At 45.2% G+C, this 19441-nt stretch overlaps 1 protein-coding gene across 2 annotated transcripts in view; it reads right to left on the bottom strand.

The window, feature by feature from the left end:
- Window positions 1-9089: 9089 nt before the first annotated feature.
- acin1 (apoptotic chromatin condensation inducer 1) overlaps window positions 9090-19441 on the bottom strand; it is a 37059-nt gene continuing 26707 nt past the window's right edge. For both annotated transcript variants that reach the window (XM_062957525.1, XM_062957526.1), the window contains 10 exons: window positions 16549-16594; window positions 15601-15743; window positions 15351-15506; window positions 14738-14888; window positions 14487-14632; window positions 14291-14398; window positions 13759-13866; window positions 12371-12692; window positions 11152-11252; window positions 9090-9821 (listed from right to left, as the gene is read on the bottom strand). In XM_062957525.1, coding sequence (XP_062813595.1) covers window positions 9480-9821; window positions 11152-11252; window positions 12371-12692; window positions 13759-13866; window positions 14291-14398; window positions 14487-14632; window positions 14738-14888; window positions 15351-15506; window positions 15601-15743; window positions 16549-16594 — 1623 coding nt within the window. In that variant the 3' untranslated portion in view covers window positions 9090-9479. The remainder of the gene's footprint in view (window positions 9822-11151; window positions 11253-12370; window positions 12693-13758; window positions 13867-14290; window positions 14399-14486; window positions 14633-14737; window positions 14889-15350; window positions 15507-15600; window positions 15744-16548; window positions 16595-19441) is intronic.

Raw genomic sequence — 19441 nt, 5'->3', positions numbered from 1 at the left:
ACCAGGCTACAACATGGCTATGGGTCAGGCCTGCAAATGCCCCAGGATCGGGGATCCCCACCTTTGCAGGAAAAGGGGGGGGGCTCTCCATGAGTCACGCTCCATCAAAGGCCCCGGTGAGGCTGCTGGCATATTCATTATTGGTCTGCTTTTAACGATCGATTGAGGTTTAATTAACTGGCTGCGATTATTTGAGGGAATTTAAATAGCGTAATTAACCCGGCGGGAGAAGGAGGCTCTCTGCTGCGGAGAAGGGATGGAGGGGAGGCTTTGGGGGCCTGGGGTGGGTGGGAAATGGGGTGGGGGGAAATATATGGGGTTTGGAGACAAGGAATGGAAAGGAGGGCTGTCACGTCAAGCCATTTCTTGGCCAAGTCGGGGAACAACATCATCCCAATTTCTGATTGATATGATGTTATTTTGGGTGGATGGCAGATGTTGACTCAGGTATGGCCAAACTTCACCTTTCCAGGTGTTTTGGACTTCAACTCCCACCATTCCTGGCCTCAGGCCCTTTCCTTTTGCAAAAGGGGCAAAAGGAAGGGGCCTGAGGCCAGGAATGGTGGGAGTTGAAGTCCAAAACACCCAGAGAGCCAAAGTTTGCCCACAAGGGTCTGGAGAACAAGCCGTATGAGGAGTGGCTTAAAGAGCTGGGCATGTTTAGCTTGCAGAAGAGAAGGCTGAGAGGAGACATGATGAGGGCCATGTATAAATATGTGAGGGGAAGTCATAGGGAGGAGGGAGCAAGCTTTTTTTCGGCTGCCCTGGAGACTAGGATGCGGAACAATGGCTTCAAACTGCAGGAAAAGAAGAAGATTCCACCTTAATATTAGGAAGAACTTCCTAAGTGTGAGAGCTGTTCAGCAGTGGAACTCTCTGCCCCAGAGTGTGGTGGAGGCTCCTTCTTTGGAGGCTTTTAAACAGAGCCATCTGTTGGGGTGCTTTGAATGGCATTTTCCTGCTTTTTAGAAGGATGGGGTTGGACTGGATGGCCTATGAGGTCTCTTCCAACTCTAGGATTGGGTTGAATGAAAAGTAATGCCTCCACCTTCGTAACTCCTCAATAGATGACAATCCTGGTATGCAGCAGATCCTGGCTTGTTCAGTAGACTCTCCTCTACAGTTCCATTTGGCGGGAAGCCTTGGCATTTAACGGTTGTGTTATTAAAGTGCCAAGTATGGAACCCTGCACAGACGGTTGGTCAATGAAACTTAAGCAACGTGCAGTCACTGAATTCTTGACAGCAGAAGGTGTCACCCCAAAGGAAAATGCAAGCTGTTTATGGTGATTGTGTGGATGTGAGTTCTGTGCGTCGTTGGGTGAGTAAGTTTAAAGATGTTGAGGTGGGAACATCTGACTTGCGTGACAAACAAAGAGTTGGACATCCTGTGACAGCAACCAGCGAGTTTCACAAGCAAAATTTTGACAGATTGATTCAGGACGATCGTCGTGTCACTCAGAGAGAAATTTCAAGCATAATTGGCATTTCACAAGAACGTGTGGGTCACATTATTGTTTTGCTTGGCTATCGAAAGATCTGTGCACGATGGGTCCTGTGAGATGCTGGTTGCAGAAACAGAGTGTCAACTTCTTCAGTGATAGCTCCAGAAAACTCGTTCATCCTTGGCAGAAATGTATCCAATTGTCTGGTGATTATGTGGAAAAGTGAATAGTGGTAGTTAAAGGGCACATTCTAAGGATTATTTCTGCGTTTGATTTATTAAAATATTCCCATCCAAACCCAAGTAACGAAGGAGGAGGCATTACTTTTCATTCAAACCTCGGATGATTCTATAAGATGTGGCGTCCATAGGCTGGGCCGAGGTTCAAAAGAGATGGCTTTTATATTTTCCCCATAAAGGGCAACCGGGGAGTGACTAATAGGATGGCATGGATCTTAATGGGTAAGTTGAGGGTCTGTTAATGCTTAAGCAAGGAAAGCGGACCATAACATGAAAATACGCTGTCTGTAGGTTGAGCCAAGGTTAGAGTTCAAGGTTTGAAGGAGCCGGACTTCCTATTTTCCCAGGCTAAAGTGCAACAAAGGAGCAGGGTTAGGTCTTGGCGTGAATGACCAGCCATTTACCTAAAGGAAAAGTTGGGAGAGTGACCACTGGAGGAGTAAAGGTCAGTATGGCCCAGGAAGTCCTCTGGGTTGATATCGTACTCCTTTCAGAACCGCCTCGTGCACAAAATAATAATAATAATAAAAGCAGTGCAGCCAGAGAAAGAGGTGAAGGAGAAAGGGAAAAAAGCAGAGGAGAGATAAAAATAGACCCGGGAGGAGAAAGAGGACCCGGGGGATTCGCAGGGAAAGCAAAAAAAATCCTCCCACCATCCATTCTTTGGCTGTTTAAGAAAAAAAAGACACCAAAATTGTCATATATATATATTCATACATACAATGTCCATGCAAGATCTCTGCCCCATAGCAAGGCCATGACCCCTGTAGCCTTGGCCAGGGCAGCTTTCACATCCAATCCATTGCGCTTTGCACAAAACAGAAGTTGACTCTCAGGGATCCAAGAGAGACTGAGTCCCATTTGGAAAGGCTCGCTCACGTCTGCCTGCTGTCTCTTTAAATAGGAACCAGAAAGCCAAAAAACCCCGAGCAAACCGACCAGCGACGCCGGAGTGTTGTACAAGGTATATTTTAACAAGACAGCTATTGATTTGTAATGGTGTTTTTTATAGTTAGTTTTGTTTTATGAGAGTGTTTTCTACTGTTACAAGCCTCCGGGGAGGGAGGCAAAAGAGTATAGGGGCGGCAAATGTACTCATATATGAAATCATATTTCATATATAAGATCATATTGATGAAATATTAATTGGATACCCGTATCTATCTATATAGATCAGGCATGGGGGAAATTTGGGTCTCCAGGGGTTTTGGACTTCAACTCCCACAATTCCTGGCCTCAGGCCCTTTCCTTTTGCCCTTCAGCCGCTTAAGCTGAGGTGAGTTCCCGTCTGTCAGCTCTAGCCTGTGGGGACATGAGAGAAGCCTCCTAGCAAGATGGTAACATATCTGGGCATCCCCTGGGCAACGTCTTTGTAGACAGCCAATTCTATCACACCAGACGCGACTTGTAGTATGTTCTCAAGTCACTTTTGACACGATTAAAAAAAATCTTGAGGACTAGTTTCTCTTTAAGCTGGGTTTTATTTCGTCTCTATGTGTGCATCTACACGGTAGAACAAAAGCAGTTTGACACCACTTCAATGGATCGTTGCTATGCAATTGATGTGGTTTGGTAAGGCTCCAACACTTTGGAAGAGAAGGCAAAAGTCCTTGCAGAGCTACAACTCTCAGGATCCCATAGCATTCAGCCCTGGGATTTCAAGTGGGATCAAACTGCATTAAATCTACGGTGCGGCGATAATAAATCCTGGACTGCTGATGAGCCTCCCCCCTTACAATATAAATAAAAAGAGATGGCATTTAACTAATAACGGATAATGAAGCTAAACAGTAGCAGTAATTTTTACAGCCACTACCAGGATGCGGAATCAATATCGTTTCAATGGATTTAAAGACTAGGCTTGGAAACATCTGGGGCCTATTGGCAATAGTTCTGGCTTGGTGCCTTCTGAAAGGGTTTGAATATAGTATACATCATCCCCTGCTGAAGAGTAAAAACAAAGACCATTCTGGTTGGGGATGACAGGAGTTACAGTACAACTTGAGTGACTAAGTTGGGAAAGATTAAAAGATAGATACCATGTAGACTAGGCATGGGCAAACTTAGTCCCTCCGGGTGTTTTGGACTTCAACTCCCACCATTCCTGGCCTCAGGCCCCTTCCTTTTGCCCCTCAGCCGCTTAAGCGGCTGAGGGGCAAAAGGAAAGGGCCTGAGGCCAGGAATGGTGGGAGTTGAAGTCCAAAACACCTGTAGGAACTAAGTTTGCCCATGCCTGAATTAGACCGTCCTATTCAGATTCAGAATGCATTAGAACGGTAGCTGCCAAGGATAAATCAAAGAGGGCAAATAGCTCCATGCCTCGACTTCGGAGTTTATTGCAGGTCTTTGGCAAAGACCTTTTTTTTAAATTTAGCCAAGGCTTTGGTGCTTAAATGAAGTGGCAGCAGGGTGTTCGAAAAGCTGTGCTTTTTATCTTTTAATTGTGTTTTAAATGTTTTTTGAATTGTATGGACGGCGTGCTTTTAAAACTTTTCTAAAGTAAGATTTTTTGATGGATTTTGTTTTAAATTTTTTTTGTAACTTGCGCAGAATCTCTTGCGGGCAGAAAGGCAGCGGATGCACTGGATTAAATTAAGTGAAAGGCAGTGTACACATGGAATTGAATTAAGGAGAATTACAGTAGACTCTGTCAACCAGCATCGTGGGGATTGGGAGATGCTGCATAAATGTAGTTTCTGCATGTTTCATAGTAACGATTAAAATAGGCCAAATTAATCCTATATCATGCCATAAGCACTATATTGATTTGATATTCATATTGTGCATATGGCAAGGCTCAGGCTGCATTGTAGTCAGTGGTCTGTGGTTTGCTCTTCTCCACACTCACATGTTGTGGACTCCACTTTGTAGCCCCATTTCTGAAGATTGGTTTTGGATCTCGTGGTGCCAGAGCTCAGTCTGTTCAGCGCCTTCCAAGTCGCCCAGTCTTCTGTGTGCCCAGGAGTTTCTCATTTGGTATCAGCAGGATTTGAGCCTGCCACTTTTGGACTCTTGCTTGCTGCGGTGTTCTTGCAAATATCTCTGTAAATCTTAGGAAGCTGTTTCTTGATTTAAGGCATTAGCTTGCTGGCTGATATCCGAACAGAAGATGGGCCGTAGATGTCAATGCAACTGCCCTTTCATTACAGGATGCTACTTCCCGACGGATATCCGGTGGTGCAATACTGGCTAAACAGTATAATTTCTCCAGTGGTGTGGGGCATAGACATCCTGTGATAATGCAGCATGCCGCATTAAGGGCTACATCGACCATGCTGAGACATATTCCCCGCTGGGAATGCATATTCAGCAGCAAAGTGCATGTTCATATTGAAAAATAGTGTATTATACATGTATTTTAAAATTTATTTAAAGTATTATTTCTTCGGAGCCTCCAGTGGCGAAGTGTGTTAAAGCGCTGAGCTGCTGAACTTTCAGACCGAAAGGTCCCAGGTTCAAATCCGTGGAGCGGAGAGAGCGCCCGCTGTTAGTCCAGCTTCTGCCAACCTAGCAGTTTGAAAACATGGAAATGTGAGTAGATCAATAGGTACCGCTCCGGCGGGAACGTAACGGCGTTCCATGCAGTCATGCCAATGGCCACATGACCTTGGAGGTGTCTACGGACAACGCTGGCTCTTCGGTTTAGAAATGGAGATGAGCACCAACCCCCAGAGTCAGACACAACTGGACTTAATGTCAGGGGAAACCTTTACCTTTACTCTATTATTTCTTTATGTTGCTTGAGTTCCAGTTAACTACTGTAATTGGTTAAATGTGATAAAGTGTTGGGACTTCTCTATTTTATTTCCCATTTGTGAACAGGGAATGGGGAGAATGTGGGATCTGAGCATAGCTTGGAAACATTATTTTGGGCTACAGCTTCCTGGCCCTGATGGCGACATTGGTTGGGGGATTCTGAAATTTGAAGAAATTTCCAAATTGGGTTCTGCAGTGAGAATTATAATAGTTGGAAGGGAACACAAAGGCCATCCAGTCCAACCCCATTCTGCCTGGGACACAATTAAAGCATTCCAGACAAATATCCATCCAGTTGCTGCTTAAAACCTCCCATAAGGAGAATCCCCAGTAAAATATTCCACTGAAGAACAGCTTCAACAATTCTTTCTAACATTGAAGTCGAAGCTCTTTTCATGCAGCTTGAATCCATGATTCTAATTGTATCCTATTCTCAGAAAGTACAAAAAACAAGCTTGCCTTTTTCTTCTCAATGGGACATATTTTCAAATGTTTAAATGTGGTTATCATGTCTCTTTCTCTCAGCCGTTGTTCTTCAGTGATGCTGTTTAGGAGTTGGGTCAGGAAATCAAGGCCCGGCACTCTTATTCCAAGGAGCAACAGGAAGGGGAAAAAAACCCATGCGGAGCTCATATTATGCTCATGGGACGGTTTGCAAACTCTCCTTGGAGCAGTAAACACAAGAGAAAACCTTTGGCACCAGCCGCAAGGGAAAGCAACGAGCCTCCCCGAGTGAGGATTAGCTGCTTCTCCAGCTGTGCCCCTCCAAATCCAGTTAGGTGCCGTAATCCCGCTAGCTTGAGCCTGAGTTAGGAGGATCGAAAGCGGAAATCTGGTAGATCAAGCCACGAAATCTGCCAGGGATAGGAAGCGATGGGCAGAGATGGGCCGTGTGGGTGCGGGGAACGTGCAAGCAGTGTGTAAAAGCAGTTTGCTTTTAGGCCATTGCACACAAACAGCTGAGTTTCCTACCAGAGCAAGATGACTGTACGCACCTGGGTAGAGAGAAGCGCAGAAGAGAAAGATCACCGCGGGCAAAAAGGGGCTCCGTTTAGCACACTGCGCCTCGCCACAAGCCATACATTTAATGCTTCGGTGTGGAATGTTTTGCCGCAGACAAGTCGAGCAAAAAGGAGGTTAGGGGATGCTGTGGGGAGAATATCTGTCTATCTATATCTATGGTAAGGAACTCACGTGTGGGAGAGATCGCGACCAGGGGAGAGTGGGAACAATTCGCAGCAGCAGCAGGGAGCGAAAGGAATTAAAAGCACACAAGGATCATAAATAAGGATCCAGAGAAGCAAAGATGGGGAACTCTGTCAATCCAATGGCACTCGCAGCCTTGAATAAACCATATCCCTCAAGGTTCAGCCATGCATGCGCCAAGGAGTGTGCCTTGCATCTTCTGGAGGGAAGGGAAAGGAGGAACAAGACAAGAGGAACAAGCTCAAATGCAAGGACTGGGAAATAGAAAAGCAAACACTTTTCGTGATTCTTACGGGCCGGAAAAGGAGATGGATGCCGAGTTAGATTCAAGGTTCGAAAAAAGCAATTTAAACAACCAAAATTGTTATGTCTTGGGTCTTCATTCTTTAATGATAAGTGTTTTGGACTTCAACATCCACCATTCCTAACAGCCTCGGGCCCTTTCCTTTTCCCCCTCAGCCGCTTAAGCAGCTTTGGGGGAAAAGGAAGGGGCCTGAGGCTGTTAGGAATGGTGGACGTTGAAGTCCAAAACACCTGGAGAAGCAAAGCTTGCACGTGCTTAAGGATGACCATATAGGCCTTAAAGTGGGCCATAAACCCAGTCTCCATAAATCCAAGGATCATTCAACCAGTTAGGAGTTAGGATCATTCAACCAATAGTCCCCCCTTGCTACAAATCTCTCTAAGCAATTCTGAGAAAGTCCTTGTCGCCTTGTTTGAGAAGACTTAAGGCTGAAAAAGGATGATTCTACACCACTGCAGAAAAATGGATCACACATGCAAAGAAAGAAATTCCACGGTTAACCAGTGGGGAAACACTACAATGCACTTTGCACAGGAATTGAGGTTTTGGTCTTTTAGACCCTACACAATGCGTTTGCCAGGTTCTTGAAGTTACTGCAAGATGAATACTTTAAAGTATTTTTATAGGGATTTTCAAAGTGTGTAAAACTAAGCAGGTGCTGAAGCCCTTCATGGCACAGCGTGTTAAAGCGCTGAGCTGCTGAACATGCGGACCAAAATGTCGCAGGTTCGAATCTAGGGAGCGGAGTGAGAGCCCACTGTTAGCTCCAGCTTTTGCCAACCTAGCATGCAAACATGCAAATGTGAGTAGATGAATAGGTACCATTCCGGCCGGAAGGTAACGGCGGTCCATGCAGTCATGCCGGCCACATGACCTTGGAGGTGTCTAAGAACAACGCCGGCTCTTTGGCTTAGAAAAGGAGATGAGCACCAACCCCCAGAATCGGACACGGCTGGACTTAATGTCAGGGGAAAACCTTTACCTTTACCTAAGCAGGCACTGCCTCTCAGCAGGCACTGCCCATACATTCATGCCTATTTTCATCACCTCAAAGGTGCAAAAAGAAAGGGCCTGAGGCCAGGAATGGTGGGAGTTGAAGTCCAAAATACCTGGAGGGATGAATTTTGCCCACGCCCAATCTATATAGATAGATATGGGTGGAGAATTAATATTTCCTGATCCTGTCAAAGGCCCCTGATCTTGGAAGCTAGGCACTGCCTGCCCTGATGAGTCCAAGGGAGACCAAAAAATCCAAGTGCTTTAGGATGCAATTTGGAGGAAGGAACTGGCAAAACTATCTCTCAGGGTTCCTTAGCTTAAGAAAACCTTATGCAACATTCATGGGGTTGCCACAAGCCAAGTGCCCAAATGTGGATCTTTGAATTGGGACAGTGCCCCAAGTATGATTATGAAGGCACACACATACACACAAAGAAACACCTAAACTTACTCACTAAGAATATCAGTTTCTGCATCACATTCAGTTTTTGGGCTCACAATGAGACAACTAATTGGAGACCAAAGTGATGCTTCTATTGTGTTCAGGCTTGTACATGCGTAAGTGAACACCTGGAAATTCAGCAAAGCGAAACGGAGCAAGTGGTTCGCTGACAAATTAACTCTCTCTTTGGCATGTCACTTCCTGCAAAGTCCCAGAAAAACAGGGAGCCTTTTAACACTCGAGCAAGAAGCCATTTGGGGAATTTCCAAGTTAAATGGACAATTCAAGGATATGTCAGAAGATACATAGCCGTACCCATTGCTGAGCTGAGTTACTGAATCTCAAAGCTTGTTATACTTGGGCAGCCTGCCCCTTAGTGGCTGTACAGGGAATGGTATATAAATCCAAATAATGTGTGGCCCCGGGAGAACTTTAATACTGTTATAATAAGGTCCCTGGAAAATTCTTGGGACTCGTTCGTTCTTTGCAGACATGCTTTTTCCTCTGTTAACAGGTGACAGGAATAAATCGAACCTGAGTAAGATCAAGCTCTACTTCCAGCAGCTACATGAGAAGTAAAATCACAAGAGATCACCAGAGATTTCAAATCTCCAGGGAGGAAATGCAAAAACACTCCACTCGCAAATGGGCCCCTAGCACTCGTCTCCCTTGCCCTCCAAGAAAGACGCACAGCAGGTATAAAACTAACGCCATCTCTTTATTATGCTCTCTTTCCTGTATCATCAAGAATAATAATTAAAAAAAATCTTCCCAAAATAAAATACAAATTAACGGGAGAGGGAACTGGCCCCGGGGAGAGGAGGAGAGCGGAAGGGCCGGGGACACAAGGATCCCAACAGGAAGGAAGAAGGATCCTGCAGCTATTTCATCCCAGCACTCTGCTCCTCCTCCCCTCCCTCCTCTCCTTGTATGTAGCTGCTGGGAAAGGAAAGCCTGACCCATTCCTTTCCCCCATGAACCAGGGCAGAAGGGGGAGAGGGAGAAGGGAAAAGGGCCAATGTTGCCGCCGCCGCTGCCACCACCTTCCCCTTCCCCAGAAGGTCAAAGAAAAAAAAAAGCTGGAATAGTTCAGCGGCGCCCCCCTCTGTCCTGTACAGGCGTGCTGCGACTCCGACTTCGGCTGTGTCGGGTCTTGGCCTCCCGCCGCTCCCGCTCCCGTTCCCTGCCACCTCCTCCGCCGCCACCTCCTCCTCCGCTGCTGCGCTCTCCTCCTCCTCCTCCTCCTCCCCTGCTGCTGGTTCCACTGGCCATGGCGCTGGGGCGCTCCCGCTCCCGGCTGTGCTCCCGGCGCTTCTCCCGCTCTGCTTGGCGGCTGCGCTCCCGCTGGCGAGCCTCTTCGGCCTCCAGCTCCTTGCGCCGGCGCTCCCGTTCCCGCGCCCGGGCATCCCTCTCCGCTTGCCTCTGAACATACTGGGGTGGGCGACAAGCCAAGAGGAGAAAGGAATTAAGATTCGAAGGCTGTGAGACTTAGAGACTATAAGAACTGTTTCTTCCTTAAGAAAACTGTAATGGAAATCTCACTGTTCCCCACAGCCTGGCAAAAACTACCTATCACATTCCTGGTTGGATAGTTGTCTTACCCCCTTCATTCATTCTCCAAATGTCTCTCTAGCTTCCTGGTCTCTTAAATCCATATTTCTTGGAACACTGCCTTTCTATCTTCTTTTCTATCATTACTTATATCTCAACTTTTCTCTGGAGCTGAGATTCTGCTATATTCTTCTGGCAATATGTATTTGGAAGCCCCTTCTACACTGTCATATAAAATCCAGATTATCTGCTTTGAACTGGATTATATGGCAGTGTTGACTCATACAATTCAGTTCAAAGCAGATCATGTGGATTACCTGCTTTGATAATCTGGATTATATGGAAGTGTAGAAGGGGCCTGAGTTGCTTCCTGGGCTCATTCATCCCATCACCCTTTCCAATATTCTAATTACTCTCACTTGTATTTTTGTCAACAATACCCAGTGCTTCCCCACTTATAGCACCCTAAACTCTGTGAGATTTCTACCAACTAAATTGAGGAATTTTTTTTGCAGAGTATCCCACAGATAGGAGAAAGACTGAGCCAGGGTTGCATCCAGAATGGGGTGCTGATTTGAGTACTGACGGCCTGTTTTAATGCACATTTCTAAGTCAGGAAAAACTCTTCATGGTCATTAGCCTAAATAGTTTAACCCAAACTGTTATGGTCTTGCTTTCTTCTTCTTTAAATACAGTTGTCTTAATTAGCTGTGGAATACTGGCTCCATCTATCTAGCAGGAAAGAAACTGCATTTCTGATGCAGTCACCTTTCAATATTCACTGGAGTAAGGGGCATGGAGCCCCATGAAAGTGAAAAACTGTGCATGAAGAAACTGATCTTTTTTTAACCCAAAGGAACATCTCTAGAGGAATGTCTAGGTTTTCCAGCACAACACTATTGTCATTCTCCACTGGAAGCTGACCACAGACTCATACTGGAGGAAACTCAACCATAGAAGCCCTAAAGATTGCTAGAGAGAACAGTTTAAATGAAACTTTTGCAATCCTTTCCACTGACCCAAAAAGAAAAGTCCCTGTGAACTGAGAAGACAGATTGTTGAACTGATATTCTGGATGCGAGTCCCCTCACTCTTAATAGAGGAAACATCAGACATGACTATCTAAGTCAGACAAACTTTTTGCCTAATTGGGTTATGCCAACTGACACTGGCACCTCTCCAGAACTTTTGAGGAAATGGGTTCTCTTACCTGGGTGTCCGTGAGGGGTAACCAATAAATGCAAGGGGCTGCCTTGGTTTTGCGGAACAAATCGTCAAGTAGTTTAGCCGGGGGCTCCTCCTGGGCCTTTTCTATTGGAGAGCAAAAGAAGGAAAGGAGAACGTCAACAGCGTGGCAGCAGCTTCAAGCTGAATAGGGACATTGGATGCCAAAACCAGAATGTTGACTGTGAGCTTCACGCCTTTTCCTCGCTCAGCCCATATTCAGCATTGGAGAGTCAAGCCTGCCCCTGCTTCAAAGAGACTTGGCAGGTCAAAATGGCAGCTGCTGGACGGGCAAGCTGAGAAAAAGGAGAGCCTTTGTTTGTTGTTGAAAATATGGAACACCTATGTAACTTCAATGCTCCCATCAGTGTCAGCCAGATGGATTGGAAAAGGTTTTATGCAGGCCTTCTAATAAAAGAAAGGGAACCATCGAATCTTAGAGATGGAAAGGATCAAAAGGCCCATGCAGTCCAACCCCCTGCCATGCAGGAATCCATAAACCACTCATGAAAGATGTGCATCCAATCTCTATTTAAAGACTCCACAGAAGGAGAGTCCACCGCCCACTGAGGGAGTCTATTCCACTGCTGAGCAGCTCTGAAAAGAATTTCAAGGACAAACCTTCAGATTCCTGCTTCCCACAACTAGAAACAACTTCTCCCACTTGATATATTTCTGAAGACTTGAGATCTTCCTTCCCACTCAACACAAGGCTGAATATATATAAAGATATGTGCCTGATGTATGTCTAGAGAACTGTGTCTTTAGGGCAGGCATGGGCAAACATGGGCCCTCCAGGTGTTTTGGACTTCAACTCCCACAATTCCTAACAGCCGGTAGGCTGTTAGGAATTGTCGGAGTTGAAGTCCAAAACACCTGGAGGGTCCAAGTTTACCTATGCCTGCTCTAGGGACACAATTCTCCACAAAGGGAGGAATTCTTAAACCTGAATTCATCAAGTCTTTTGGACTTCAATGTCCAGGTGAGCTTGACTGTAGGAGGTGAAGTCCAAATCTAGTCTCCAAATTTCACAACCACTGTTCCAAATGAAGTCACTCAAATAGTACTTTGTTATTTCCCAAAATGATTTTATAAAAATGGAAATAACCTTCCACTTTTTGCTGGAAGTGCCTGGTTACATCAGGCCCAACTGAGTGGAAAATGGTCCCACGTAGTGCCTCTTTGGTCACGCCAGCAGAACCTACCTTTCTTTTCTGCTTTCTTCTCTTTGGACTTGGGCCGCTCCTTGCGGCGTCTCTCTCGGGAACGGGAGCGCGAACGGGGGCCCTCGCGCACTTTATCCCGGTCCCACTCCCGCTCGGCCCGTGTCCGCTCCCGGCGCTCCATCTCCCGCTCCCTCTCGGCCCATTGCTCCCGCACCGCCGCCTCTCGCTCCCTCGCCTCCGAGCGCCGGGACAATTCGCGCTCCCCTCTTGCCACTGGGCCCATGGCTCCTGGGAGTGGAAGGGACTCCTCTGCCTTGGCTTCAGCGGGGCGCTCGGCCAACAGGCCCCGATGGAAATCCAGCTGCCAAAGAGGAAGGAAAAGATTCGGTACATGCCCTGTAGCCTTCCTTAACATGCTGCATATCATCCTAAACTTCCCCTGTGAGAGGGTTTTCCTAATTCATTTCACTGGGTTTTAATGACTGGCTTAAATTGTTTTAGGTGTTTTGAATCTCTTGAGGGGTTCTTCAAGAACCAAACAGGAAAATGCAGATAAATGACTATATGCCTTCTGACCAAAAGTCATGTAACTCATTAAACTGTGGTTCCCGACCCCAAATTGGGTCCCCTTAGCTCAATGTTGGGCCCCCAAAATAAATTCTGAACACTACTTAGTCTTAGTGGCTCTTTTAGACAATTACAAAAATCTGTTGTGGACCCTGCAGAAGATGCTTCTGATCTAGCTTACCATTTTACTATCTCTTCTTTCTCTGATAGCTACATGCCTTGGAAAGACAACCAAACAGACAAAGCAATCTATGTTAGATGCCTGTATCTAGGAGCACCATAATTCATAGAAAGCTTCCTACTCTCTATCCATAATGGGAAACAGCCAAAAGTAGGCTTGTTGTTGTTGTTGTTAGGTGCCTCTACATTGATTGTGACCTTAGAGTGACTTTACTATGTGGTTTTCTTGGCAAGATGCATTTGAAGGGTTGCCACAACCTCTACATACCTGTTGGAAAAATGTGACTTGCCCAAAGTTACCAGTGGATTTTCATCCAAAGTGTGAGCCTTTACACATTTACTATGAGTACCATACATTATAATATCCAATGCAGAGTTCCACAGGAAAATGTTTCACAAAGATATGCATTTATCATTCATCCACCTTAAATTGACATATTTTTTTCAACTACTTTTACTCTCCTCTTTTTTTGATGGGGATCCTCTTTGTCAGGGAAATGTTCTATGCTTTTGTTTTTTCTGGCTCTCTACTACACAGAACAACTAGAAGAGAATTCTATTTGTAAATAGGAAATAAAACTCTCTCTCCTGCTTTATTATTATGTTCTGGACAGAAGGGCAAATCTCCAGGGATGGGCCAGTGACCCCCCCCCCATTTCCCCCACTCCCACTGTTCATACCTCATCTTGTTCAGCAAAGTCTGCTGATAAGAACTTGGGGTTCGACTGTGGCCACTTGACCCCATGAAGAGCATTACGAGTTGCTACAGCTTCCTCCACTGTGGAATACTGGGGAGAAAAAAGTGGCAAAGAGAAGGACAAGTCACTTTTTAGAATGTTGAGTTCCAGTTCTCATTATGTTCTAAAACAGCTATGAAATGTTCTCCTAACAAGGCTGTGAAGACTTTTAATTCATCCTCTGGGTCTTACGTGCAGCTACAGAATACATACAATTCTGGAAGGTTTTGATTTTCTTTGCTCTATGTTTTATGTTTGAAAAAACAACAATGAATTGAGTCATTAAAGTTGCTATCCTGTCTTCCTGAAGGAGGAATAAATAATATTCTCCTAGTGAGAAAAGATTCTTTCGTACATAAAGACAGCAAGTTTCCATAAGCATTTTAGCAATGTTCCCTCTTCCTAATGTGTCAGCAGACACATCGGAAACTGACAAAGACAGGGAGAAAAGTAAAACACCAAAACGGGGACTCACTGTGACGTAGCAATGAGATTTGATCTTGTCGATCCAGAAGGCTTCTTCCACCAGAGTGCCTGTCCGACCCAGCAACTCCTTCAGCTGCCCCAAAGTGAAGGGTCTCACCTGTGGAGAAAGACACTCCACGGTCAGAAAGGACAAGCGCACCCATTTGTTTGCCAAGCAGCTGTTGCACCTCTTCCTCAGGACTTACCAGGTTGCAGATGTGGACGATGTTGCCGACCTTGCCTCGGGGTGGGGAGGGGACCTGGGCAATGCGAACAGGGTCGTCAATGGTGATGGAGACGCCAGAGCGCTGCTGGCTTATGGAGCGTCGGGTCAGCGTGTCGCTCAACGTGACTATGGAGGAAGAAAGGAGAGTAATACCAAAGGGACTTTTTCATACAGAAACATGGAAAATCTCTGAAATCCCCAACACCATCACTTCAAGGTTCCCCACTGCACCTTTTTTCACTTCGTGCTCAACGGGGGGCAGCGGAACAACAGCCTCCACCGCAACAACAGGTGGAGCCTCAGGCGGCTCCTCCTCTTGGACCTTCTCCTCTTCTTCCTCTTCCTCTCCTTGGCCATTCTCCTGGCCTTCTGCTGGCACCACCTGCAGAGAACGCAATATGGGAGACAGAGGGGTTTTTGATATCCATAGCATAAAGGGGGCCTTCACCAAAGGAAATAGGCCCAAGAACGGCCAAAGACTTCAGAAATTCATTTCATCATGGGTAAAGCGGCTCTATCTCCCCCTTCTATAAAAAGCCTTCTTTTTGCAGCTAATTTCCTCCCATTCTGAATAGCTAAGCGCATCTTGAAGGTGGGCGAGCCTATCACTAAAGCGGTCAAACACGGAGGCTGCATGGAGGTTTCCCTCACAATTCTGACTCCACAGGCAGAGTACTGTGATGTTATGCATCTTTTTTTTTTTACTTGGAAGGGGAATGTTCTGGCATTTTTAAAACTTAAAGTCAATAGACGAAAGTGCTCCAGAGCAACCCACAGTTCTTTTAGGGATGGTTTGCTGATGAACCTATTAACAACCTCATCCATGACCCCCAGAGACACCAACCTGTGTAACGGTGCGGCAGATCTTGAGCGCCTTCTCATGGGGGGGTTCTTCCGAGTGGCGCTCAGATTCATCTTCAGAGATGCGGGAGTCGTCTGCGTGGAGGTCCACCACCGCTTCCTGCCCTCCTGCGGGCGGCTTGATCTCAGGGATCAGGCTCTGGAATACAACACAAAGGGCGAGGGTCAGGCTGTGATGACAAGCCAGACCTACGTAAATCTGCCACTCTCCCTGCTACTGTCCACTCCACTACCTTGAGAGACTCTGTAGTGATGCTGATTGAAGGCTTCTTCTGCGTCACAGCCGTGCTGGATCCCCAGCGCCGTTTCCGGCCTCCCGGCTGGCTTGCCTCCGTGTCACTGTTTGTTGCCACAGGGCTCTTGGCCACAGATGAAGCTGCAACCGACAGAGGAGACCCACTCAGTGCTGAGACCAGTCATACAGATACGCAATGTTCCTCAAAATGAGGATGACTCAAAGACAGAGAGAAGAACTGTACCCCTTACCCCTGCCCAGTTCAGAAATCAGCGGGTAGCAAGTCCCCTTCTTCCAAGTTCACCAGTGTTGCAGCAATTCATCTTGCAGAGATGGCGGGACCTAAAACTTGGCTTGTATCACTCCCCCTCCCCTCCCCCCCAAATGGGACAGGTGTTGTGCAAGTGCAATCAATCTAAGCCCTATTGCCCTTGCTGCCTGCAGCAGACTTCGGAAAAGCTGTTTTAATGGCCAAAATATAACTTTCCCAAGCTCTATGGATTCTGTTTGGTTGAAGTTCTGCCCAGCCCCTCAACTGAAGATTTTTCATATCCCTGAAAAAGGAGCAGCAGCATCACTCCATCTAAACAGCAAAGAGAATGGTACTTGGCCTCTAATAGAAAAAAAAATCCATTTACATTGAGGAGATAATTCCATGTGATAAAGTGGAATGGTGACTCTGGAAGAGAAGGGTTCAAATCCCTGCTCAGCCATCAAAACCAACTAAATGACTGTGGGACAGTCACACTCTCAGACTCAGAAGAGGGCAAAAACAACCAAATTTTGTAAAGAAAACTCCATGATAGGGTTGTTCTAGGATCCCTAGAAGTTGAAAATGACTGAATAACACCAAGAACACAATACATTCCACTCCCTTCCCAAACATGCTCACAAAGTAGAGATGTATTAAAATACATCACATTCTGAAAAGGGGTCGTTTACTTACATACAACAGATATCTTCCGTTTGAAGGCCTTGGGTTGAGTTGAGCCCTATAGAGAAAGGGAAGAAGGAATGGCAAGAAGAAAAAAGGAAGGAGAAAGGGAGGAAAGAGAGAAAGGAGGAGGGAAAGAAAAGAAAAAAGCCCCGCATGGAGGGGGTAGTTAAGTCAGCACCAAGGTTTGGAAACTGGCTGCCATACCTGAGGAAGGTTGGGGTCAAGGGAAGAGAGGGGAGGCCATACATAACGGCCCAGGGGCCCAGATGAGGAGAAGGTGGGAGATGGATGTGTGGGTCCCCACTGATACAGGAATAAAGTGGAGATGGCAGGATCCCAACTTACTATACAGGAAGATTCCTAGCATCTTTCTTAGCTTACGTCCTTAACGTGTTCCTTGCTCCCGACTTCCTTCTTCCCAGGAATTTAGACTTTTTAACAGAAAGTGCCTGAATTTCTTAAAACCAAATAAACTTGAAATGAGATTTCCTGGTGATGGTTTAGTTCTCATGAAGAAATATACCACTATGGGCCACAAGATGTGAAACATATAGTCAGGCCTCCATGTTTGAGGATTTGCATGTGTGTATTTGATTAAGGATTTTCTCTCTAGGAATCTTGAGGTGCTTGAGTACAAAACTACGGTCAATTTATGCTGGAAGTTGCCCACAGAATCACATTGGAGCTAGATTTTTAGCAAGAACACTTCTGTAGAAATCTCTAGATTTGCCCATTGACGTTGACCACAGAGTCATGCAGAAGGACCTAGAGATTTTTAGAGAGATGTTCTCTTAGGTTTTAAAAAGCAAAAGCTATTTTATTCAGTTTTACCACATTTAATGGAGACCATACAAGATCATCCCTTCCTATTTGGATCTGGATGGATATTTTTATTTAAAAAAAGGAAACTTTTAAATATGCAGTGTTCTAGCTTTATGAAAACTGTTCTCATCTATTGCTTTTAAGTCTTCTTTTTGCAAAAGATTGGTAGGATCGCTTAACATTACTATTTTAATTGTATTGTTTTATTGCCTTCTTTCTAATTGCCTGGTTTTGCATTTGATTTATTTTTATGAATGTAGCTTTGGGTTGCCCTTTAAATAAAAAAAACCCCAAGTAATAATTATTGCACTAGTAAACTGTATAGAAAAAACTCCCATCATACACCTTAATTTAAGAGCTAAAGATGCTAGTACATAAAGACAAATAATAGGACACCTTTGTGAATGTATTACAATTATTTATATCCCACTCAGGATTCCCCTTCCAAGGCAGTATACTATAGGATGGATTTTATTTTAGATTGTGTAAGGTCCCAGAAGACAACGTTGATTCTGACATGGAACAGGATAATTACTCTAGTTAAGATAAAGATGAAAATAAACACAAACTCACAAGTGAACTGCAGTTTTGACTTTTGAGAATTTAATTACTCACAGATTTGATTAAAAATGCTCTAAGAATCTTTGGATTCTCCAGTATGATTTTATGGTCAATTTCTTCCAGATGATGGAAGACACAGAACCAATTCTTTTTTCTTAAAAGACCTCAATGACTTTCTAGGTCATCTAATGTGATTTCAGCAGATGTTGGCCATGGAATAATGCTGTAACATCCCACATAATTCTTCTCCATTCTTGGTTTGGCAGCAGTACATTGCTCCAAAAACACTGACTGCATGGATCCTTCCCATTCTAGCACTTCCTCCTGGTGCAAAAAGGCACTCCATCATTAGCCTTGCTTTGCAAGGATAGCCAAATGTTATAGAAGCAATGTGAGGCCCTAGCATGTCACTTGAGACAACCGAGGGCTCGTTCTTGACTTCAATGATGAATTAATTAGGACTCGGGGGCACATAAGATTAAGAGGCACATTAAAATGCTCAACATGGGGCTCTCTAGATATGCCAGACTACAAATTCCATGATTCTCAGCCAGTGTGACCATTGACTATACCATCTGGAGAAGCTATCAACTGAGTCACATCTGCACATATCAGGATACAGAAAGATGGGCAACTACTGAAACTTGCAGGATTGCATTGCTTCCTCAGGAGATCTGCACATCCTTAGAAATATTTCTGATTTTTTGGCCTTTCAATGTTTCTGGAAGGGGGCAATTTCACTTTTTTGGCCACCTCTGGGCAACTTGAGGGTCAGGAGAAGTCTTCTCTTCAGGAAATTAACTACTTGAAAAAAGCCCTAAGACCTAAAATGATCCTTCCTTACACTCTCTAAATAAGTGGTTCCCAACCTTTGGTCCTCCAGTTGTTTTGGATGTCAACTCCCAGAAATCCCAGCCAGTTTACTGTTAGGAATTGTGGGAGCTGAAGTCCAAAACACTTGGAGGACCAAAGATTGTGAAACTCTGTTCTATATATCCCCTAAGAACATTTAAATATATGTATGTATGTATGTGAATACATTTTCCTCCCCTAGCTTTTGTTATCTATCACAAAAAACAGGAGGGGAGGAATCACTTCAGGTTTGAATGCTGAGCCTTCCCCATCCCTTTAAGTTAAGGAAAACTGTTTTGGGAAAACTGATGATGCCAATTAATTCAGCAACACTTTCTTTTTTTCATAGATGTCCACTTTATTCCTGAACAGCAGGTTACTTTGGAAATGAAGGGGCAGGAAGGGTAGTGTCCCAACCCCAGTATCAGTGTTCCCCTCAATCTGAGCGAGGCTGGGTGCTGGACCAAACCAGGTTTGTACAAAAACTAGGGTCCCCCCCCCCTCCAACAAATTCCATGCCCCGATCATTAAATGGAAATGTAGAGGTTAAACCCCTCCATTTCAGCCATGGCAAGAACCCCCCACCCCCCAGGAGAAATAGCAAATTATTTTTCCTTTAAAAATTATATTAAAACCAACAGAAAAAATAGATATAGATAACAACTTA

Source organism: Anolis carolinensis, chromosome 6 (genome assembly GCF_035594765.1).
Source record: "Anolis carolinensis isolate JA03-04 chromosome 6, rAnoCar3.1.pri, whole genome shotgun sequence".
Taxonomy (NCBI): domain Eukaryota; kingdom Metazoa; phylum Chordata; class Lepidosauria; order Squamata; family Dactyloidae; genus Anolis; species Anolis carolinensis.
This window is presented reverse-complemented; position numbering and strand designations above follow the sequence as displayed.